Source organism: Phytophthora sojae (assembly GCF_000149755.1).
Source record: "Phytophthora sojae unplaced genomic scaffold PHYSOscaffold_6, whole genome shotgun sequence".
Classification (NCBI taxonomy): domain Eukaryota; phylum Oomycota; class Peronosporomycetes; order Peronosporales; family Peronosporaceae; genus Phytophthora; species Phytophthora sojae.
Window position 1 is genome coordinate 156,410 of NW_009258120.1, and position 22,235 is coordinate 178,644.

The following is a 22,235-nucleotide window of genomic DNA, read 5'->3' on the forward strand; positions in this document are numbered from 1 at the left end:
AAGGGAAATGACGTCATCGCACATGATCGACTACATCCGACAGAACCACGCGCAGTGGCTCGAGGGCTACCTGGCAGACAAGAAGAGCGCCGAGAGCGGACAAGCGGCACTGGTCAGACTGTGCCAAAGGTTCGTGGAGCGACGCGGCTTCGTGCAGACCAACCAGGGTGTAGTACGCTCAGCTACGACTTCGCCTATGACTACGACTGCGACCATGACGAACTCAGGCACGGCTGCAGCGAACTCCAGTGATCCAGTTGCGTACTCCGGCATGCCGGCGATGCACGCCAACACACCCATGACGCACACTCCTAGCGCGCCTGTGGTCCAACCCGCTGCGGTGGAAACGCAATCCAATGCGTATGAATTTGAACCGGAAGTCCAGGAAGACACTCCCGTGCTGTTTGGGCTGGACATTGGCACTACCGCAGTCAAGGCTGTCCTCGTGAAAGCCGATGGTGGGCAGACCGTTGCTATGGCCAACGTGTCCTTCAACGACGTGGTGGTTCCGAGGAGACCTGGCGAGGACTTTGTGGAGAATAAAATCGGCGTGCAGAATGTGGACCAGGTGCTGTTGGCAGTGCAGCGCGCGGTGAATTCGCTGCCGGAGGTGGCGAGGCGGCGCGTTACGTCAGTTGGTATCTGCGGTCAAATGCACGGAATTCTGTGGTGGTGCAGTCGAGCTGTGCACGAGGCAGCCGAGCGTTTGCTGGCAACGGCTGGAAACTGGATCCGCGAAGATGACGACGAGTCGTACGAGCCGGTATGGAGCGAGCTCATTACGTGGCAGGATCAGCGCTGCACACCTGCGTTCCTGGACAACTGCCGACGAAAGATTGCACGCGCCAAATCTACGTCTAATGGTTCGCGGCCCAACCGAATTGCTGCCGGATACGGCCTAGCTTCGTTTGCCCATACGCTGGAAAACTCTCCTCGCACTCTGGTGGGCATGGACGCTTGCGGAACGATTCATGACTTCGTGGCTTTTGTGCTCTGTGGCCACACGCTTCCTAGTGAAACCTTTATGGACACTACAGACGCCCACAGTTGGGGTGGCCTGAATTTGCAAACGCAGACATGGGACCCAAGGGTGTTGCGCGCACTTCGGATCCCATCTTCCATGCTTCCTGCAGTGAAGAAACCCGGCACGTGCGTCGGCCACAGCTCTGCCGGATATGCCGCTTTCGGCTTACCCGAGAACAAGCCCGTGTTCGTGCCGATGGGTGATCACCCGTGTTCCGTGCTGGCCGCTTTAGCGCAGCGTCAAGCGAACCCAAGCAGCGACTCCAACTTAACGCGTGCGTTGCAAAGAGTATTGGTGATGATTTAGAAGTGCTCGGGTGTACTGACGTCGTGATATTTGCGTGCTCTTATTACTTGCAGTGGTAAATATCGGCACGTCTGCGCAGATGGCCATGGTGCTGACGGGAGGAGACGTTGCAAAACTATCAACGAGCTCGGAGGACGTCGACGGCCAGGACAACTCGAGCTTTGAAGTGCGCCCATTCCTGTTCGAAGACCGCTTCTTGGGTGTTGCAGCGTCTCTCTCCGGGTTCGTTTTCGCATAAACTGCTGCAGTTTGACTACTCTGGATCGCTAACCGCACTCGTCTTATATAACAGCGGCAACACGTTTGCGTGGTTCGTGCATCAGTGGCAGCAGTGGGCCGAGGAAATGGGACTCGCCCCCGCTTGTAATGACGCCAACGAAGAGCAGGCAGCGCAGCGCGAATCCGAGGTCTACGCGCGGCTGATCGCGCTGGGTTTGCAGCGTCAAGACACCGAGTTGACGTTTGTGCCGACACTAAACGGCGAGCGCGCGGACCCCAACGCTACCGGCAGCATTCTAAATCTGCGAATGAGCAACTGGAGCATGGGCGACATCAGCGCGGCGCTGTCCCGCGGCCTCGTGGACAACCTCTTCGCCATGATCCCCCCGGAGCTGCAGCCGTTGGTATCCGTTCAACCGTACGTCTCATTCCACTCGCGTTCCATTCACTCTAGGGATGCACACTTACAATCTCTTGCTGGATCACTGCAGGTTGATCGGCACGGGCAACGCGCTGGTGCGCAACGAGCTGCTGCACCGCTTCCTCTTACGGCGCCTGGCTCAGCCCTCGCAGCTGCAGCTGCAGACGGCCGCAGACGCTGCCGTGGGCGCAGCGCTCACCCCGTCGATGCTGGGCGGACGGCCCGTCGTCCTTAATGTTTAGTGCGTTAAATGTCCGGTGAGGTCTGCAGGCGGATCGCCATTTAGGACAAACGGCAACTTGACCGGTTTCATGTTGAAGTTAGAGTAGCCATGTCCTTCGAGCGACCTTCGAGCTACATTGTCGACACGACGACGCGACCGTCCAATCAACTTCCGACACGTGCCCAGAAAATTCCCGTGGTTTCCAGCTGGCTCTATGTGCACCAAGGGGTGTAGGTCAAAATGAATCGCGCTTTGAATTGGGACTAAAACGATATATTTGCTCACTTCAACATGCCGATCACTGTAAAAGAGTGCAGAGATGACTGAAAGCTGCACACGGCACTGCCATAGAACCGAACGCACTATGACAGCCTCGAATCGACTGCATTGAACACGATCGCACCTCAGCTTAGCGAGCTGCCGCAGGGTGCGAACAGGTCTCTTCGTCTATCTTGCCAGTCGCGGCGAAGGCTTGAGGGGGTACGCTGGACAATCGTTGCCCACCGTGCTTCAGCTTTGCTGCACCCTCAAGACAATGATCATTCGCAAGTGTGGTAGCGCTGTCACTAATATCAGCGGAGCAATGGCAGCCTTGCACATGTACAACATTTTTCTCGCTGGATACCATTCTACTAGTCGACGAAACACGACTAGTAGTCGTGTTTCATGGGTTCGTGGTCCACCGGAGGATAAAGATCCGAGCGCTGCTTTACCGCTGCAAGCTTGAATAGCCGCCTGGATGCTACAGTAAGCTTAGTTGTCGGTCACCTAGATTGAGCTACTTTGGAAACGTGATCGGCATTTTCCTTTAGACGAAAACTACGCGTGGACATCAGTACCAGACCAGGCCCACCATGGATCCTTGAAGACGCATGCCACAAGAGAGCTCTTGTCATGGAGGTCAAAAGGAGGCAAGCCGCCTAAAGCTACGGGAGCCCCAATGTAAGCTCCCCATTGCCGGCGTTAAACATCAGCTGCACACCAGGTAATATAGTCACTAAGCTCGCAGCTAACTCCCGACGTAAGCAGTAAAGCAGTGCACCTGCTCAAATCCTTACTTGCTCAATCGGCAGCTCGAGCTCAGTGGCAGGGCTCTAATTTTTTGGTCCGGTCCAATTTTGCGCGTTTGAATTGCACGTTGGAGCCAGAAAATAGCCTGGCGTGCGTTTCCCGCGCACAGAAATCTAGAACGTTCTCTGCCACGCGGGGCGGGTGAAACAAGGAATTTGTATGGAAAGAAGTATGGCGACCCATCGCAGACTTGCGCGACCTCCGTCCCGAGAGCCGTTAAATTCGGAGTATACAAACACCAAGACATCGTCCTGGGAAGGAGCTCTGGCCACTCGTTTTGCAATTCATTTGCAATTCTTTTGCAATTCTTTCCGGTAAGACGCGAAGAAAAGCCGCGTAGCGAGAGGGGGGGGAGAACTCAAGAATCGCGCGCTTGGAGACAGCGTGCACGCCGACGAGCAGGAGAGCGACTTGAGGGACCAGCAGCCTCGCTAGCAGCACCCGCAGCAGCACCAGGGGCACAGGAGGGAAGGCAGGACAGGCCAGAGCACTCGACTGCCCGACGGAACCACTCGCAGCGCCCTCGTCGCCACCGGACGAGCGCTTGTTTAGGCCTATTCCAGCGGCCCGTTTCCCGTTCTCTAGGCGCGCTTATTCCTGAGCGTCGACCGTCCTCGGTGGAGATCAATTACAGCAGGTAAAGCCTCGGACTCTTGTGGCCGCGTTGGTGCGAGGGATGGCGTCTCTGATGCTCTGTGTGTGACGTGTGTTTCCCTCAGTTTCACTGCCTAAAAACACACACGCCAGCCCACACCCACCCACTGCATATACACCCACCCACCCACCTCAGTCCCAACACACAGCCATGGCTATGACAGGCGATTGGATCTTCACGGAACAGGAGCTGCGGTCCACTCCGTCCCAGCGGGACGGCATGAAGTACGCGGATGAGCTGGTGCTCCGCCGCAAGGCGTGCGACTTCATTGAGAAGATGGCCAAGGCCCTTGACCTGCCCAAGCTCGCTCAGATCAGCGCCGACAACTACCTCCACCGCTTCTACATGCGTCAGTCGATCGTTCGGTACGATAAGTTCCTGGTCGCAGCTGCGTGCGTGCTACTCGGCTCCAAGGCCGAGGAGAGTCCGAAGAAGATCGGCTATGTCGCCAGGGAGTACATTGCCGTCCGCAAAGTCGTGGAGAAGGATCAGGTGTTTGCCATTCAGAAGCACGACCCGCAGGTTATCGCGGGCAAGATTATCTCGATGGAGGGCGTGGTACTGCACAACCTGGCGTACGAGCTGACGCTCTCGCACCCGTACAAGTACATCAATGAGAAGGTGGACAAGGTGGTGCGTCTGCAGCATCTGACGGAGCAGGAGGCCAAGACCCAGAGCAGCAAGATCAAGCAAGTGGCGTGGTCGTTCTTGAACGACAGCGCGTACACGGTGGCGTGTTTGCGACTAGAGTCGGTGGACCTAGCGGCCGGTGCAGTGTACCTGGCGGGACTCTACGAGAGCTACGTGCCAGAGGACCTGTGCACAGCCAGCGGATTGCCGTGGTGGAGTGCGTTGGCGACGCCCCTCCATACCTTGCAAGGTATTGGCATGCTTGTGAACTCTGTTCTCTTGTCGTGGGTGCTGGCAATGTTTAAAGAAAGCTGTGTTCTGCTCCCATTTGTCTAGATGCGGCTCGCTACTTGCTCAAAGCTTACACGGCGCCGTACATCAAAACGAACGTGCTCGCGGCGGGACTGTCGAAGTTAGTCTATATGTTCCACCCGCCCAAGTCGGTCGAGAGTCCCGCGTCGTTCGTAGAGCTGGACGTCGTGGAGCAAGAGCACTCGTCGCCCATGACGGTGTCGTCGCCAATGGACTCCGCCGCGTGCGTGACGTCTCCGGAGTGCTGCAGCAGTCAAGGCCGGTCACCGTACGACCACGACTTCGACCACGATGTCAAGTCGCATGCCAAGGACAGTGATGAAAGCCCACGCGAGACGGCGCAGGTTCCTGCCACGCCCGCGTCGCTGCTAGACAGCTTCCCTATTGCCAACGATAGTTCAAGTGCTGACAAGTTGTTGGGGAGCACTGCAGCGGCGCGAGCGGCGAGCAACGGAAGACTGTCGCGCAAACGCGGTAAGGACGCCGAAAACACGTTTTGTTCTGGAAAGAAGTTTAAGTACTGCTTGTAAAAGGCTGCGACGCGAGAGAGTGAGCGAGAGCGCTCCCCTCGACGGGCGCGCCTCAAGCAGCCAAGCACCAGCGAGCGAGGAGCCTGACACGGCGAGTTCACCGGGCGACATGGGCTTGCAGCGGCGCGCGCGCTCCCGTCGCCTTCCAGCAGCACTCCACTCTCCGCAGGCAGCACCACGCTCATGATGCCGCCATCAGTTTAGAAAAAGTAGAAAAGCTAAAAACTCCAACAATAAAAACATATTTATACCAGCAACCCACGCACACAAACCTCGATGCTCTCCACCATCACCAACTCCGTCGCCCGAGTCCGCCGCCCAGTGAAGAATTTGATTGCTTGGGAAGATCAAGCAGCATTATCAGCCATTCGACAACTGGCAATTCCACCGGATCTGCTCGAACACGACTGAACCTCCAGCGAGAAGCGGAGCAAGGGAACGCCCGCACGCGTCGAGGCTAGGGAGGCCGCAGCTCTTCCCATTGCCACATCAACGCAGCTTATGCTCACTCGCTCGCTTTCTGCGCTTTCACTGGTTCATCGCGCCGATCCACCGCCCGCCCGACTGGCTCGACCGCCTTTAGCATCCGAAGCGGAAGCCACTTGTCAGCTCGATGGCGTGGGGCACCACGGTCTTCATGCCAGATGCAGAGGAAGAGACTTCATGCACGGCAGCGGACACGGACGAAGACGACGGAGGTGATCGAGGATCAAGTTGATGCCTGCAGACAGACACATACACGGCCAAGCAGGTAAGATATCCAGGCGATCGACAAGTGTTCGAGTCGACTGCTATGCAATGCCGCACGTGACGACTTCATACCTTAGTGGTCGCTGCTTGTCACTTCTGGGAGCAGCGGCATCGGAATCCGCCCCTCAACTCCCCGAAACACTCACTTGCCCCCCTCGAGGCAAACTGGAAACTGCGCCCGACGTCTGCACATATTTTTGGCCGCCAGGACGAAGAAGCGAAGTGCTCTCGCCGGATAATCGGAGCTTATCCGGCGGGTCCACCGTTAAATGCGATCGCATCAGCGATCATTGGCCAAAATGCGGCTTGGAGGAACAGCGACGTGCGACAAGCGCGCAGTTTTGCGCTGCTGCAAGAACCCAGGGCCGGAACTGGCCTCATTTACACCAAAGTCCTAGCACGATGAGTCTTTATATACTTTAACAAAGTGTATCCAACCCCTGGGCAAGACTTTCGAGGTGCTTGGCGTCTCCTCCCAAGTGAAGCGGCACACTGTACCGCTTGCCGTAGTGCGAGGAATCCGCTGCTGCGGTGCCCCCAATCGATCGGGCGGCGGCGTGTGATCTGCCTCGATCGAGGTCGTGGCGTCGAGCTCCGGACCATCCCGCTGCCTGTCCGTTGCCGTCGTCGGACTGCTGAGGGCGGACGGACTCCATGGCACTCCCACGAAGCCTTTGAACGCCGCGCGCCTGATTCCGGTCACCTGTCCACACCAAGTTGAAGGAGTGTCGAGGCGTCCTGCCGCGCGTCGAGGATTGTGAACGATTGCATTTCGCCGGCGGCAGAGCTCAAGGCCGCTTCGCACGGCAGCGCGGTGGCAGCGGGCTGAGAACGCCGTTACGACCGGCAAACTTTTGCTTCGTGCGATACTCGTCCGGAAGAGGGGGTGCCGCTGGGTGCTCTTGTTCGCCTTTATAGTCGTCACCCACAGCGGTTGCAAGCCTACACAACGAGTAGCATATCATGTGGCCGTTAGTTCCCGTGAACTTCAAACCACCTGCACCCTCTTGCACTTGCTACACTGAGACTTGAGTGTACTCTTCACCAAAGCGTTCGTTACATGTACTGCTTCCCACTTGCTATCGGCAGTCAATCTACTATGCCTTGATCTTTTCCCACGGCTTCGCGGCGACCGCTTCGCCAGCTTGCATCTGCTGGCTCAGCAGCGCGCTCGAGTCGACCGACAGCTTGTCCTCGATGTCACGAATGCCCGGCACGGTCTCGCCCTTCTGGATGAGATCCATCACTTCCTTGAACGATTCCGGGTACGACGGCCCGCCTGCCGTCACCGTCGGAGAGATCGACTTCGTCACCGGCACGGGCATCTTCTCCTCCTCGTCTTCGGCTGCCACGTCTGCTGAGAGCGCCTTCGCCACGCTGCTATCACTGTTGGAGATATTGCTGACACTTGTCTGCTGCTCCAGGCGAGCCATGAACGCGTCGAGACTTGTGGACGCAGACCCGGACGGGGCGCTGTTGTTGGTGAACCGACTGCTGCCGCTTGACGCCGCCGACCGCTTCTCCTCCTTAGTCGTAGTGGTTGTGGTAGTCACAGTAGTGGTCGTTGACGAAGCGCCCTCTTGCTTGTTCTTGTCCTGCTGCGCGAAGAACTCTTCGAGGCTAGCATGCGCAATTTCTTCAAGTGACAGAGTAGAGGACGACTTCGGGTTCGTGAGAGACTGAAGCGCCTTCAGGAGCGCGCGCAGGATGGCGATGTTTTCATCGAATGCACCGGTCATCTTGCTCGCTGTGTGCCACTTCCACTCCATGTTAAGACCAGTCGTCTCAAAACCAATTGACTTGAGCAGCTCCTCGTGGTGCTGCAAACATACAACTGGTTAGTAAACCCATTTCGACTTTCAGAGCGCGACGGCCAGGGGGAATATCACCTTGAGTGGCTCGATCTTTTGCTTGAAGTTCGCGTTGCCAGGGGAAATGCGGCGATAGCGAGGGACATCCGGATTCTGCAAGATCATTTCAAAGTCAAATGTGAGACGCTACTGGTGACAAGGTATGCACATTGCCATGCTATTGCCTTACCTCGACAAGGTTCTTGATATACATACTGAGAATTCCCGCTGACAGTTTGAGTTGTTCCAGCGAGTTCTACATCGAAAACCCAGCAAACACTTTAGTTATAACACACACACATAGTTAAGCGATTGCTATGCGTACCTCAGTTCGGAGCTTTTTCAAAGCTTTCTCCATGCGCTCAGCCTTTGATACCACCTTCGGAACGGCCACAGGTGGCTGCTGCGGGTTAACCGTTGTCGAAGACGGCACCGTGGTCTTGCTTCCAGGAGCATTTTGCTTCTTCACTTTATCGCCACTCTCCTTTCCAGAAGTATTCGCATCAGCATCACTAGCACTTTCCGACTTTTTTGACAGCAAGAGCGCCTTCAGAGTGGAGATTTCAGCCTTCAACTCCGCGATAGACTGCGCGTTGCCCTGTTCTGCGAGCGAGCTGGAGATCTGCGCAGCTAGCAACGTCTTGCTCTGCATATCACGCTCCTTTTCATTCAACGAGGTGCTCAACTTGGCCAGCTCCTCTGTCTGCTTCTGAATCGCGGATGACACACTCGTAAGCTCCGCCAACAACGCTTCGTCCTTCTTGGCCTCCTTCTCCTTCTCCTCCTGAACCTTTGCGGCCTCCAGCAGGGGCGGCATCGGACGCTACTCATCCACGCAATTCCACAAACCGTTAGCACGCCTTCTAACAACTTGAATCCCTCACAGACTCGCATCAAACCACCCTACCAGCCATGGAATGTATCCCGATTGCACCGCGTAGTTCCACAGGAACGTGAGAATGGAGGCTGCCCCCACCAGCGACGACAGCGTCCACAACACTCGGACATAGGGCGGATACCGCGCCTGAGGTTGCATCATCTGCATGGGCACAGCTGCAGACATCATCATCGGGGCTGCAGTCGCGAGCTGCTGCTGCAACGGTTGTGCCACAGGTTGGACCACTGCCGGTGTCGCTGCCGAGGTGGACACTCCGCCGTTCTCGTGGCGCTCAATCGCCTCCTGGATCTCCTCCTTAGTCATGCCTTTGCCCTCCAGGAACGATACGCGCTCGGACAGCGGCGTCGACTGCAGGAGGTGAAGAAGTAGAACCGAGTGAGCATTCGCGCAGCGACCACAGCGAATTAGGACGCGCCAGAGGGCGCGATCCAAGCACAAAACGAAGAAGATTGCGGCAACGCACCTGGACGGTCGGGTGCTGCAGGAACTTGAGCCCGTTCTCCACCATTTCCTCGCGCATGGCCATCGCTGCGCTCTCCTCCGAGCCAACTTGAATCTGCCCAAGTGACCGCCAACGTTGACGCAATGCCGGCCGTGTAGCTTGTGTACACCACACCATCTTCAGAGATCTGATTCGCCAGGTTATCAGACTAATCGTTTTGTGTTTCGTACACAAGTTGACTTGGCTGGCTGACAGTCTCCATTTCAATTGCTGAAGCCCGGTTGACTTGAACTGCTGCCTCGCTCCGTGGACGTTTGCAAGCAAGATGGCGCCTCCCAGCAAGCGAGCGAAGAAGGATGAAGGTGCGACCAATGCGGACGGCGCTGAGCCCGCGTTCCAGATGCGCAACCCGTCGCACATCAAGAACAAGATGAAGCGCCAGCTCGTGATGCAGAAGTACCGCAAGGAGAAGAAGGAGGCCAAGAAGGCGGCGCAGCTCAAGCGTCGACGCGAGGCGGAGGAGATGGGCGAGGAGGCGCCGCCCAAGATGGAGCCGCGCACCATCGACAACACGCGTGAGAAGGAGGTCACGATGGTCAGTAGCGAAGGCGACGAGGAGATCGAGGCCGACGAGCGCGACGACGAGTTCGCCAGCATCTTTGCGAACGAGGAGACGCCCAAGCTCATGATCACCACGCGCCCGTTCCCGTCGGGCGAGCTGTACCACTTCATCAAGGACCTCATGGACTTGCTGCCCAACTCGTTCTACTACAAGCGCGGCACGTTCGACATCAAGGAGATTGTGCAGTTCGCCACCAACAAGAAGTTCACGCACCTCGTTGTGCTCTCGGAGAAGAGCAAGATCTGCAATGGGTACGTTGTCGAATGCTCACGCTCATTGTGCGCTGTGCATGGTTTGACTTACCGCTGCAATTGTTGATGTGTCCGTCTTGCAGCATGCTTGTGAGCCGTCTGCCCGAGGGTCCGACGGCGTTCTTCAAGGTGTCCAACGTCAAGCTTACATCCAGCATCAAGGAGCGCGGTCGGCGCACGAACCACCAGCCCGAGCTGATTCTCAACAACTTCTCGACGCGCCTGGGTCACCGCGTGGGCCGCTTCCTGGGCTCGCTGTTCGAGCACCAGCCCGAGTTTGAGGGCCACCAGGTCGTGACGTTCCACAACCAGCGTGACTTTATCTTCGTACGACACCACCGCTACACGTTCGAGAACGAGAAGAAGGCGCGTCTGCAGGAGATCGGCCCGCGCTTCACGATGAAGCTGCGATGGCTGCAGCAGGGCACGTTCGACACCAAGTTTGGCGAGTACGAGTGGATCCACAAGCAGCACCAGCTCGACACGTCCCGCCGGAAATTCCACCTTTAAGCAGCATGCGCTATCCATTTACTCAATCGACAAACGTACCCCAACACCGTTTCAGTTAGAGCCTTCTTTACGTTACGTGTTGGCATGCGCGGCCCGCACCGAGATTAAAGTGCTGCTTCGCTATGAAGCGATCTGGTGGTGCAGGCCACCGCCCGAGGCCGGTTTTAAACACACAGACCACCTGGCGATTTGCAACGTACGCGCGATCCAATCCTTCCCGACCGTCCGTTTGGAGCCGAAGGGAGCTCGTGCTCGACACCTTCGCCTTGAAGGCTTCCGCTTCGTGTCTGCAACTTGTCCAGCAGCAAGTCAGTGTGGTTGCTGTGCTTCTAGCAATAGTGACGTGGCAAACTTGGCTGGGACGGTGACGGCAGCGTGTCCTACCTGGCCGCACGTCTACACCGCATATCGCATCTTCCTTCTTCGGCTTCGGGAACATGGCGCAAGTGGCGCGATGAATGTAAGACGCAAGAAGACCAGGAGTAAAGTGCAAAGAAAGATGTTTCTCTTCAACCGTTTAAAATATAATCTAGGGGAACCATGTGCCTCGGTTGCTCCGTCTTCAGTCTCGCTCGCGCACCCGTGCTATGCTTGTAGGCACGATAAGGCGTGTTCTCGCTTGGGTGCTCACGGCAATCCTCGCGGCGCTGCTAGTCTTCGACGTCTGCTGCCCTCCGGCGTCGCGGCCCACGCATCGACTCGATGCGCTTACTCGTTGGTGGCCTCCATCAGGTAAGCGATCAGGTCGCGGCGCTCCTGCGGCTTCTTCAGGCCGGCGAACACCATCTTGGTGCCCTTGATGTACTTCTTGGGGGCCAGGAGGTACTCGAACAGGGTCTCGTCCGTCCAGACGACGCCCGAGTTCTTGTTGGCAGCCGAGTACGAGTAGCCGTCGGCCTGGCCGGACTGGCGGTTGATCATGCCCGAGAGGTTGGGGCCCTGCTTGTGGGCGCCGCCCGCGTTGGTGGTGTGGCACTGCGCGCACTTGGTCTTGAAGATCTTGGCGCCCTTGGCAGCGTCTCCCTTTCCGCCGGCAACGTCAACCATTGTTCTTGAGTAGAGGAGGGGGGTTCTGGTGGTGGTGCTTGTGACACGGATGCGGTCTTTTTCAAAGTGCGTCGGCGAAAGCCTGCGGTCACGGCGCGCCGCTCATTAAACCTCGGGATCGAGGTTTAAACACAACGTGCGGACGCGAAACGACCGAAACCGCTGAAGCACAACAGCCAATCAGCGCCCGCGAAACAGTTTAAAACACTTCAGCTTTCAGCGGAAGTCGGATCTGCGACAGCGCGCAGTCAGGCCGCCTTGAAGCTCCTCGCCCTGCATCTTCAGCGCCGGACGCACGCCAACCTGCCATTTCGAGGTGGAGGCGCTCGTAGCGCTAAAGTGGTCAGCCCATTTCACTTTCAGCGACTTTTTGCTGGTAGCGCCGCTGCTGAGGTGAGCTTGAGGTGAGCCGCAGGGCCCTTGACCGGTTACTGGGTTAGTCGCACGGCTCTGCACTTCAGAACGTCGCGCTTCAGGTGTTTAAATCCGTTTTGGTGGTGTGGGCCCCTCGGGCCCAAAGACGTGCAGCCCCACCAAGTGCTCCATGCTGTGGCGCGCAATGCCCGCCCGCCGCCCGCGTGGCGTGGCATTCGCTGACGCCAAGTTAAACCGCATACAGGCACCGCGCGCTGGATGAACGAGCGGGATCAAGATCATTGCTGTATATTCTGCTGCAGCAGTCAGCTGCTGCATCTGGTAACCGCGAGCGGAAGGCCTGGATGCAAGCTATCTTCGGGGTGGAGGTGCACTTGCTGCTGCTGCTGCGATTCGTCGCGTTCTCCGCTCTTGTTGCTCAGGCCCGAACACTACGGAATTCGATACAGAGTGCTGCTGACAATCTCACACGGGGGAAGGAGGCGTCAATAGCGAAAATGGGATGGCGAGCGGCTTTTGTCCGGCTGCCCGAAGCACTGGTGCAACCTCGACCTGCAAGCGTTTTGCAGGAGGCTGAGTTGCGTTTTGAGCTAGAAGTGGCGTAAAATCAAACTGGACGTGCCTCCGCGCGTGCTTGCTCGGCGACAGCGCACGGGTAGTTCTGTCGCGCAGGGCGGGATGAAAGTGGTGCCATTGCGGATTCGCTGCTGCAGCGCGCCATGCTTTCACGGCCCCACGCAGTTCTGCTTGTTACGTCAGGAATTTGTTCGCTTCTCCACGTGGCAATGGAGCGAGGAGCTGTGCTACACTGCAAGTGTAGGTATGCACGGATAGAAAGCCTTGCTTTGAGTAATGAGGGCTATCATTCCTAAAGCAACGACTGCTGCTTGCAGACCTCTGGTACAGTATAAACCTGTACGCACACCACCAATATACATGTACCCGGTTTTCATCTCCGGTTCACGCCAGCGTTGGGGAATCATTTGCACGCTCCGCAGCATCATAGAGCGCGAATCGTGAAGAGCTCCTCGTTCGCACCATGAAAATTCCAAGGCCAAGCCGCGCCTCACCTTCGCCAAGAGCTTGTCCACGAACCGCACCAAGTAGCAGGGCGTGGAGGTGCCTAAGGATTCCCCATTTAGCTTCGGTGGCAGCTACTAAGACAGTCTGGGAGCTCGCAGGCGCAAGAAAGGCTCCTCCCAGGACGCCGCTAACGACAGCGACGCTCAGGACGAGGACGTGCCGCCCCCGCGCTGCTAGACCCCGTGGGCTTTGCGGCCAAATCGCACAGCGTGGGCGATGACAAGGCGGCCGCTGCTGCACGGCGCAGTGCTGCTGCAGCGAGGGCGTCGTACTACCTACCCGAACGTGCATGGAGGTAGGACAAACAGTACTGAGTCACCGTGTTCGGGTTCCAGTCGAGCGCCAAGTCCTTCATCCTGCACCAGTTCCAGTCGGTCAACGAGGTCGTCAACTACTCGAGCAGCAGCGGCGACAACTGGCTGCACTTGCCCTACGACACGAGACTACAGGTCGAGAAGGCGCTAAGCTACGACGGACGCACGCTTGCGAACGACATCATGATCCGCGTCAAGAAGTGCTACCCGTCCGACCGGGACGCGAACGCGCTCAATGAGACACCTGTATCTAGCTACTTTGGCGCACCAGAGCTTGGGCTCGCGTGATGTTGAGGTGGACCCCACGGACGCGGAGATTATGCTTCCCCCGCGCCGCCGACAGGATATATACTCGCGGCTTCTGAGCTATCTATTTAACTGGTGACACGGTTGCCATTTTGCAGCGGGATGTGGTGTAGCACAGATGCAATTGTGGAGTAGACGTGAGTGGACTGATAGGCACACAGGATCGCGAGACAAGCACACCATTGGTCCGGGGAAAGCTCGCAGTCCCCGGGTAGGATACAAGTTGGCGGATAAATTGGTGAACTTCAGTGAGCTCTACCCAAAGAACTTCTCGCGTTTCTTTAGGGTCCTTGCCGCACAGGAATCGATCACTATCCCTGTTGAAGGGTAGTGGTGTTGGAATTCGATACAGGCGTCTCGAGTGCTTCAGCCGTGGTGATCTTACATTTTGTATCCATCGCTGTTGCTCACTCACCAAGAGCGGCTTCAACTTGGGCTTGGGCACTCATCCAGTTGTAGCTTGTGAGACAGTGCTTTCCAAAACTAATCGTCAAAAGACACGAATTACTGTGCAAGGTAATCCGATTATCGCAGGCTAGATCCCGGTCTTCTTCTGTTGAGTTGCAAGGTCGGAGTGGCAAAAACTAGTTCTCGTAGCCTACGAGAACTAGAACCTACGCGTCGTAGGTTCCTGAAAAGCCTAGCCCTAGTAAACTTCGAGATAGGATGAAAATGTTCCTATCTCACCATCGTCACTCGCTTGGCCATCTTCTTGCAGCGAAGGATCATCGGGCGGCAATGCCAGCACACCAAGCAGAAAAATGAATTGCCAATTCGCCAATTATCACCAAGCGCGCAAGCTGACCCAAGAATACCTTTGCACTTTAAGCGTAATGCTTCCGTCCATCGTCCCCCGAATCCAGCAAAAGGTGCTCGAGCAGCAGATCGTGGCCAACAGCCCCAAGCTTGCCCGGATCCTCGCCCACCCTGCCGGCCCATTCACAAGTACGCTGCAGCCGCACCTCCATGTAGGATACAAGCGTTACAATTGACTAACGAGTTCCGTGTGTTGCTGCAGTTCACTTCTGGGCACCGACTTTCAAGTGGGCCATCTCCATCGCCAACATCGCGGACATGCGCAGCGATCCCGAAAATATTTCGGTGCTGCAGCAGCTTGGTGCGTAGAGCTCTGCATCGACACCCAAACTGACTGAGTACGGCGACGCTAACTGTTAAACTCTTTTGCTGTTACTTCGAGCAGCGGTTGCCGGTGGAGGACTCATCTGGTCGCGCTACAGCACGGTGATCACGCCCGTGAACTGGAACCTCCTCGCTGTGAACTTCTTCATGGCCGGCACGGGCATTGTGCAGCTGTACCGCAAGTTTGAGCACGACCAGTCGGTGGCACGCGCTACCGAGACCGCGAAGACACAGTACGGAACGGCCAAGGCAGCGGTCGAGTCGGCCACGCTGTAGGAGGGAGGACCCAGGAACGTATCTGCATTGCTAACTTAGCTGCCCGACGGCTTCTTTCCCATAGAGACCTAGAGCCAGAAGGGCACACTTAATGGCGACGGAATTGAACGCGCTCAATGCACAGCCTGTGAATTGAGCGCGTTCAATTCCGTCGCCATGAATCACAGCATGCCCGCTGAGCTTGTATGTTGGATGGCGCTGATAGACACGCGAGCGAATGCTTGCACAATTTGCTTGGTGCGGACGGCGTCGTGCTTCGTTGAGTGCTCTGAGCAGGAGCCCGTATAGACACGTGAAATGAATCGCCGACACGAGCTGTTGAGTGCCATCGGCCGCCAGTTGCTTCGTCGACATTTTGCCAGCGAGGCATATCCACTGGGGATCAACTCAAGCGCCAACAGCCCAACACTCGAGAATCATGGTTTTCGTTGCAAATCGCTACAGTCGTTCCTCAGATTTCGTCCACAGATGCCGGTGACCGAGGTGAGCTTTTGACTAAAGTTAAATAGAAAACTGTGATCCAGCCCGCAGACTGCGACCTGCAGGCAGTCAACTCACAGCCGACACGAGCTCACAAGCAGAGCCTTCAAGCAATTTATAGCTTGGAAGCTAGACGGACCTACAGCGGTCGCACTTCAGATTGAAGTTCAGTTTCTCCCGTACTGTACGGCTGGGCTGCTTCGATTTCCAGCTCACAATCGCTTCCGCCGCCTTGGGCTCACGTTGACCGAAAGCAGCAGTGCCCTGCCCCGTACGTCACTCCGCCCGCACAAGCACTACCCTCCCCCCTCCCCAAGGATCTCGCCATGCTGCCGTCTATCGTCCCGCGCATCCAGCAGAAGGTCATGGAGCAGCAGATCGTGGCCAACAGCCCCAAGCTCATGGCGCTGCTCAACCACCCGGCCGGCCCCTTCACAGGTGCGCTACGTCTTCGGCGTCAGGCGCCGCATTCGTACTCTAACTCTGTACTCTTGTGTGTCTGTATTGGCTGTACGTACTGTACTGTAGTACACTTCTGGGCGCCGACCTTCAAGTGGGCCATCTCGATCGCGAACGTGGCGGACATGAAGCGCTCGCCTGAGACCATCTCCGTGGCGCAGCAGACGGCCGTGACGGCTACGGGCCTCATCTGGTCGCGCTACAGCTTGGTCATCACCCCCAAGAACTGGAACCTCTTCGCGGTGAATGTGTTCATGGCCGGCACGGGCCTTGTGCAGTTCTACCGGAAGTTCACGTACGACCCGTCGCTCAAGACGCAGACAACGACGGACAGCGCCACGCTGTAGGCAGCCGTCGCTACGTATTCCTCGTCTATTGCTGCCTAGCGAGCCAGTTGCTCCCATAGAGACTCCTCGCCGCCACGGCGCCACAACTGACCTACCTAATATGAACGGGCAGCGTCTAAGCTGAATGCAGTGATGTTTGTTCGTTCAGCTATCCTGGGCTCGTGCTTGTTGTGCTGAGATCTGCGTCAGTGCAGCTCCGGCCGAGAAGAATCCTGGCGAGGGGCCCATCATGCATCGTACGTCCTTGAAGGTGGGTAGATATGCATTGCTTGGAGGTCTCGTTAAAGACACGAGTTCGCGCAGGATCGCCGACACCCAGCATCCTTGATGAGTGCCAGCGGCGCCAGGAAGGCCTTCACTGCTGCTACCAGCCAGACTGCAGTGCCTGATAATCGAGGGGCAAGCAAGCATCATCACAATTGGATCCAGCGGGTCGATGACGAGGGTCGTGTGGTGTTCAACCGATATCGCTGCTAGGAAACTCACCGCTTCAAGTTTGCTTCTCCATGCTCGCTCGCATGCCCGCTGTGTTTGTATACTGGCGCCATGCTCTCCCAGCGCTGACTCGTCTTAAGATCGCGGCGCGGCTTCGCCTCCTCCTTTGAATCGTCACCAGCGTGCATTTAGCCAGCGACCACCAGACCGACTGAAGCTTCATGGCGCCGACATCCGCCGCCGTCGCACGTCCAGCGACCATATCTACAGTGCTTTGCGCTGCTCAACCTGCGTCATGCATCGTCAACAAATCCCCACCCGAGGCTCGCTTGCTTGCTTGGCAGCTTTTCGGCGGTCCGCATGCCAACAGCCCACACACCAACACTATATACCATCGCTATTAGAGTCTTCCTCCAACCAACCAACAGACTCAACTCGAAGTGCTCATGACCCATGAGCCCTGCAGGAAGTGCAGTCTGGGTGATCAGCATGATTTGACGATTGGTGCTTGGTGTGCGGCTCACATACAACAACTTCAGCCTGTAAATATCCTATAGCCACATCATCTAATCACCATCTCTCATTGGCTAAATCTTCTCTCCGACCTCCCCATTCGCTGAATTAGTATCCTAGCCTAGCTCTAAAAAGCGAATTCCAGACCGCCGGGAGTCAGTCGCGCATTATCCATCACTTCCAAGCGCTCCACGTCGACCCTAAGCCGCCGCCGCCATCGCCATCGCCATCGCCATCGCCATGCTGCCCTCCATCGTGCCCCGTATCCAGCAGAAGGTGCTCGAGCACCAGATCGTGGCCAGCAGCCCCAAGCTCACGGCCATGCTCGCGCACCCGGCGGGCCCCTTCACCGTGCACTTCTGGGCGCCCACCATCAAGTGGGCCATCTCCCTCGCCAACCTGGCCGACATGCGGCGCTCGCCCGAGACCATCTCGGTGGCCCAGCAGACGGCCGTGACGGCCACGGGCCTCATCTGGTCGCGCTACAGCCTCATCATCACGCCCAAGAACTGGAACCTCTTCGCGGTGAACGTCTTCATGGCCGGCACGGGCCTCGTGCAGTTCTACCGCAAGTTCACGCACGACCCGTCCAAGAAGACGGAGGCCATCGAGGCCGCCGCCGCCGAGTCGAGCTAAGCAGATACTATCTACCTACCCACCTACCTACCTACACTATACAGTAGCAGAGCATCACGAACGTCGCTGTCTGTCTGGTTGACTGGCTCACGCTGTACGAACGAACTGCTGCGGGAGCACGTCTAATGACCTAAATTGAACGAGCTGGTGACAGCATTTTTGCTGCGATTTATCCTAGCTTTTTGTGCAGTGCAAGTGAAGATCAGTGGTGGTTTGTTTGGTTCCGACACCTTCTCCCAATATGGACTGGGATTTTTTAATCGTTCTCCGACGTCATGCCGTTGCCGTGGGCGGCTATTAATCCTGAACGTGGGGAGCATGGCCACGCGCTTGATTAAAATAAAACGCCGGGATGAAGAAGGTAGTTGGAGGCGAGGACGTTACGGTTGCAGTCGGCCTTACTGCAAGACGCGTGCAAGAAGTTTTCCTCGGTCCGTCCCTGCCATCATCCACGCTATCCTTAGCCGAGAACTTGGGTCTTATCGGCCTTGCTGGCAAGTATTGCTGCATAGTATTGAGCGTACCGTGTGCTCTGAAGGTGCGTCCAACGAGCAGTGAGGGAGAGTGCAAAGCAAGATGCGGGTCATTTTCGTTCCAGCCGTCGAAGACTCAGCAGAATTGAAGTAAGTCCAACTGAAGTTATAGAGTCCAAGGGATCCTGACACCCGCCCGCGTCGCAAGTTTCAAGATGATCAAGAAGCTCCCGCGTCTCTGGAAGATACTCGCCATGGCAGTTCTAGCGCTGTGGGGGCTGGCAGACGGCCCCGACCTCGTGTCAAGCAAAATGGTGACGAGCTCGCAGCAGTCATTCCGAGAGGCGAAAGCTAAGCAGGATGCAGACCGACGAGCCGCAGAGATTCAGCGACAGCAAATACTCGCGAACACTGCGGCCAAGTTCGATGAGCGGCAGCGGACCTACTCGAACTACGACTCGACTTACTCGTGGAACCGACGTTATCGTAGCTCTACAAACGTACTCAACTCCAACTGAGGGCATTTATGAGGATACCTAGAGAGAAACGTTGTACTTAGCCTAAAACTAATCGAGCAGTTGATGCTTCCAAACTCCTCTTCGACGTGTACGTTACAGCATTGGCGACACCTAAAACGGTGTGGCATCGACATACAAGAGTCTTCCATCAGCCTGCATTTATCTACCAGCGATACAAGGATACTAATGTTGCGATGGCGTGAGCGTGATCGTTAAGCTATTTGGCGAGAATGGGTGGCGAGGACGATTCCCTGCTCTAATACAAGAATCAGCCGAGGACGTTTGAGCTAGTACAAGGTTCCTCAATGCACCCCTGCCGCTGGGTTGCGGTAGCTGCTGTGCTATCCTTGGTCGTACGCTCGGCCTTATCTATCCTACGGTCTCGAGTGCTGGACAGTACTGCGCTGCCTGTCTGGCAGAATCACTTTTTCCACCACAGAACCGTAGCCGTTGTGCAAGCAGACTCGAGATGGTTAACAAGCCTCTGCGTCTCTTTAAAATGGTGGTGAAGGCAGTCCTGGTCCTCTGGGCGTTAGCAGACGACTCTGCTGTCGTTTCAAGTAAAATGGTGACCAGCTCGCAGCAGTCATTACGAGAGGCAAAGACCAAGCAAGATGGCGATCGACGTGCCACGGAGATTCAACGACAAGATACTGGCAAGTACCGCAGCTAAATTCGACGAGCGACAGCGCACGTACTCCGGCAATACTGTCAATTACTCAAGGAATCAGCGATATCGGAACACTACTACAACATAAAGAACGACAATTGATGACTACGATGTAGATGAACCAAGAAATCTGCTACCTAAGGGGTTACAAGTAACGAAAGTTCAAACTATATTAGGCTCTTGCTGTGCTGCTACATGTAGTTGCAGGTGCTTCTCTAAAAGTCGTTTTATGATGATAAATGTTCTCCCTAGATGAGTCGATACTGCTCAACGAGCCAAATTGGGTACTTGCCAGCAATGAACGGGCCCAACCCATAGTCGAAACTGTTCGTTATAGCTGATAGCTGCACTTCCGTGTTGTTGCAAATTGGCGAACCACCCAGTTCGATCCATTGGCCGACCGAGTCTGTCCAGGCTGGCAGCTCTGTCAAGTTCGTGTGATCGATCGACAGGTAACTGATGAGCATCCCCTCTCTGATCGACGAAGGGAGAGATTTAATCGGGTTGTAGGAAAAGCACACCTCCAAGTACTCGTCCAGCAACGAGATCGTAGTGAAAAGGTCCTCGGGAACCGTCTCCAGTCCGTCGTCTAACAACGATACCGACAGCGACGGGATCTCGAACAATGCGGTTGGGAACTCCTTGAGAGGAGCGTGTTCCAGATACACAAGCCTCACGTTGGACCACGCGTCTGCCAGTTCATCGGGGATCAGCGTAAGATTCGTGATGGAAATCTCAATGTCTGCGAGCAGTGGGGGCAGTGGAGCTGTCAGCAAACCTTGCGGCATTGCGGTCATGTTCGTGTACACCATGATCAAGTAGATCATGTCCGGATGCAGATCGGCATTCAGCGCTGTGTCCGCGCCCCATTCGACTATCGATACGTTCCACAGCTCAAGTCCAAGCATGTTGGAGAAGCGACGGATGGAAGCGGGCATGCGAAACTCTGGGCAGTGTTCGAAGACAATGGCAGTCACTGCGTCGCTCTGCAAGCGCTCGAGGATGTCGTTCACCGGGTAAGGCACGTTGTGGTTGTAGCAGTTGTATTCCAGTACAGAGCAGCTCACGTTAACCGAAAACCACGGTCGCAGTCCTTGTAGGCACATTTTCATGGTATCAGCATCCGCCGTGCTAGCCAGGTAGGCAGCGTGGAGATGCAGACCCAGAGCGAGAGCCCCCGCAGCCACAAACGCCATAGGAGTCACCACTCGACGGAAAAATGTCATGCCAGCAACCCTCCAGGAAGGTTTCCCACGTCTTAAAATGGTGCTTAACGATTTAATAGTTGATTTCCCACGAACTGCAGCAGAAGTCGCAACCGAGACGCTTGCTCTAGCTTTGCTCTTCATTCGCTTCGGCGGGTACAACTCGAGCAGGAGGCTGATACTCGCCATCGCTAGCAGAATACTCAAATGTGGGATAATCTTCGTCACTCCGTCGACGAAATTGAGCGCGAACAACGCCTGGTTCTCTCGGATGAGGTTCGGGAAGGCCACGTCGCCGTAGAGCATTTCCATGGGGAAACCGTACCAGCCGTAGTCAAACACTCGAGCGTAGGGCACAAAGATGGTGAGAGGCAAGATCAGACACGCCATCATCGTCAACAACGTATCCACCACAACACTCAAGATCCGGCCTCGAATCGACATGGGCACATATTCGCGGATAATATGGCTATCGGATGCCTGAATCACTTCACGTTTTTTAGACGTTAGCATGATGTAGTCCAGCAACGGAGTCACCCAGCAGTTGGCTACCGCCATAGCGGTATATACTTGGTTTATCCACACCCTGCCGATCAAGGCGCTAAAATGGCTGCATTGCACGATCTGGGCGCTGGCCTCTACTGCTTTGCGCACCACGAACACCAACTCGAAGTGGCTTCCCTCGACACTCAGCACCTCCTTCAACCCTGCAGCAGTGAACGAAGTGATCGAGCTGAGTGACGTACGCGAGCGAGAAGACCGCGACTCGATCGGTTGCGTCTTTGCCTTCTTTAGCCCGCTAAAGGACTTGATCACTCTGTCGACCATGGCGGCGCGAGGGAATACAGCGGGGGATCGAGCTTTGATCGACCAAAGCAGATGCAGAACCAATTGAAGCCCGTGCAGAGGTCCCAGAATTCCAACAAGCGTGCCGAACAGACGAAAGTAGCGATGCTCGGGCAACGCCAAGAGGTTGGTGTAGTAGGCCATGAGGGGGTTCTCCATGAAGAAGTACAGCATCGTCATCGCCAGCAGGTAGGACGCGCATACGCCATGGAGTATCAGCAGTAGTGTCCACACTACCACATACTCCCAAGGGGAGAGTGAATCCGTTAGCTCGGTCGGAGCTTTGGGCTTGGAGATTCGCCGCACCTTGGAAACGGGTAGCTCCATCGGAGCAACACTGAAGACGTCTCGCTCCACCGCGAAATCATCGTCCTCTTCAATGAGGCCTGGTGGCTGCA

The 22,235-nt window shown here is 56.3% G+C and overlaps 9 protein-coding genes across 9 annotated transcripts; 6 read left to right on the forward strand and 3 right to left on the reverse strand.

Annotated features, from left to right (window-relative positions):
* Positions 1-846: 846 nt before the first annotated feature.
* On the forward strand, positions 847-5,897 carry PHYSODRAFT_354904 (hypothetical protein). Its single transcript, XM_009531915.1, has 3 exons — positions 847-959; positions 1,669-1,967; positions 2,041-5,897. The coding sequence occupies exon 3, from the start codon at positions 4,070-4,072 to the stop codon at positions 4,883-4,885; it is 816 nt and encodes a 271-aa protein (XP_009530210.1). The 5' UTR covers positions 847-959; positions 1,669-1,967; positions 2,041-4,069; the 3' UTR covers positions 4,886-5,897.
* A 1,341-nt stretch (positions 5,898-7,238) lies between these two features.
* On the reverse strand, positions 7,239-9,192 carry PHYSODRAFT_510400 (hypothetical protein; the record flags this gene model as incomplete). The annotated part of the gene is made up of 5 exons (XM_009531916.1): positions 7,239-7,961; positions 8,031-8,105; positions 8,182-8,247; positions 8,317-8,814; positions 8,968-9,192. 5 exons carry the CDS (start codon positions 9,190-9,192, stop codon positions 7,239-7,241), a joined length of 1,587 nt encoding a protein of 528 aa, XP_009530211.1.
* A 418-nt stretch (positions 9,193-9,610) lies between these two features.
* On the forward strand, positions 9,611-11,244 carry PHYSODRAFT_354905 (hypothetical protein). Its single transcript, XM_009531917.1, has 2 exons — positions 9,611-10,204; positions 10,288-11,244. The coding sequence occupies exons 1-2, from the start codon at positions 9,657-9,659 to the stop codon at positions 10,712-10,714; spliced, it is 975 nt and encodes a 324-aa protein (XP_009530212.1). The 5' UTR covers positions 9,611-9,656; the 3' UTR covers positions 10,715-11,244.
* A 178-nt stretch (positions 11,245-11,422) lies between these two features.
* On the reverse strand, positions 11,423-11,761 carry PHYSODRAFT_316376 (cytochrome c; the record flags this gene model as incomplete). Its single annotated transcript, XM_009531918.1, has 1 exon — positions 11,423-11,761. One exon carries the CDS (start codon positions 11,759-11,761, stop codon positions 11,423-11,425), a length of 339 nt encoding a protein of 112 aa, XP_009530213.1.
* Positions 11,762-13,435: 1,674 nt separating this feature from the next.
* Positions 13,436-13,821, forward strand: PHYSODRAFT_257231 (hypothetical protein; the record flags this gene model as incomplete). The annotated part of the gene is made up of 2 exons (XM_009531919.1): positions 13,436-13,514; positions 13,535-13,821. The coding sequence occupies 2 exons, from the start codon at positions 13,436-13,438 to the stop codon at positions 13,819-13,821; spliced, it is 366 nt and encodes a 121-aa protein (XP_009530214.1).
* Positions 13,822-14,600: 779 nt separating this feature from the next.
* PHYSODRAFT_361107 (hypothetical protein) lies at positions 14,601-16,688 on the forward strand (the record flags this gene model as incomplete). Its single annotated transcript, XM_009531920.1, has 5 exons — positions 14,601-14,784; positions 14,858-14,956; positions 15,041-15,212; positions 15,947-16,173; positions 16,264-16,688. 5 exons carry the CDS (start codon positions 14,601-14,603, stop codon positions 16,539-16,541), a joined length of 960 nt encoding a protein of 319 aa, XP_009530215.1. The 3' UTR covers positions 16,542-16,688.
* Positions 16,689-17,683: 995 nt separating this feature from the next.
* On the forward strand, positions 17,684-18,296 carry PHYSODRAFT_286493 (hypothetical protein). The gene has a single exon (XM_009531921.1). The coding sequence runs from the start codon at positions 17,730-17,732 to the stop codon at positions 18,123-18,125; it is 396 nt and encodes a 131-aa protein (XP_009530216.1). The 5' UTR covers positions 17,684-17,729; the 3' UTR covers positions 18,126-18,296.
* A 517-nt stretch (positions 18,297-18,813) lies between these two features.
* Positions 18,814-19,116, forward strand: PHYSODRAFT_302672 (hypothetical protein; the record flags this gene model as incomplete). Its single annotated transcript, XM_009531922.1, has 1 exon — positions 18,814-19,116. One exon carries the CDS (start codon positions 18,814-18,816, stop codon positions 19,114-19,116), a length of 303 nt encoding a protein of 100 aa, XP_009530217.1.
* Positions 19,117-20,034: 918 nt separating this feature from the next.
* On the reverse strand, positions 20,035-22,017 carry PHYSODRAFT_510752 (hypothetical protein; the record flags this gene model as incomplete). Its single annotated transcript, XM_009531923.1, has 1 exon — positions 20,035-22,017. One exon carries the CDS (start codon positions 22,015-22,017, stop codon positions 20,035-20,037), a length of 1,983 nt encoding a protein of 660 aa, XP_009530218.1.
* Positions 22,018-22,235: the final 218 nt, after the last annotated feature.

Bases quoted from the DNA above. Each gene is read 5' to 3' on its own strand.
- PHYSODRAFT_354905 (XM_009531917.1), top strand. From the start codon at position 9,657: ATGGCGCCTCCCAGCAAGCGAGCGAAGAAGGATGAAGGTGCGACCAAT. The intron at 10,205-10,287 runs GTACGTTGTCGA...TCCGTCTTGCAG, and splicing joins AAGAGCAAGATCTGCAATGG to CATGCTTGTGAGCCGTCTGC.
- PHYSODRAFT_286493 (XM_009531921.1), top strand. From the start codon at position 17,730: ATGCTGCCCTCCATCGTGCCCCGTATCCAGCAGAAGGTGCTCGAGCAC.
- PHYSODRAFT_354904 (XM_009531915.1), top strand. From the start codon at position 4,070: ATGGCTATGACAGGCGATTGGATCTTCACGGAACAGGAGCTGCGGTCC.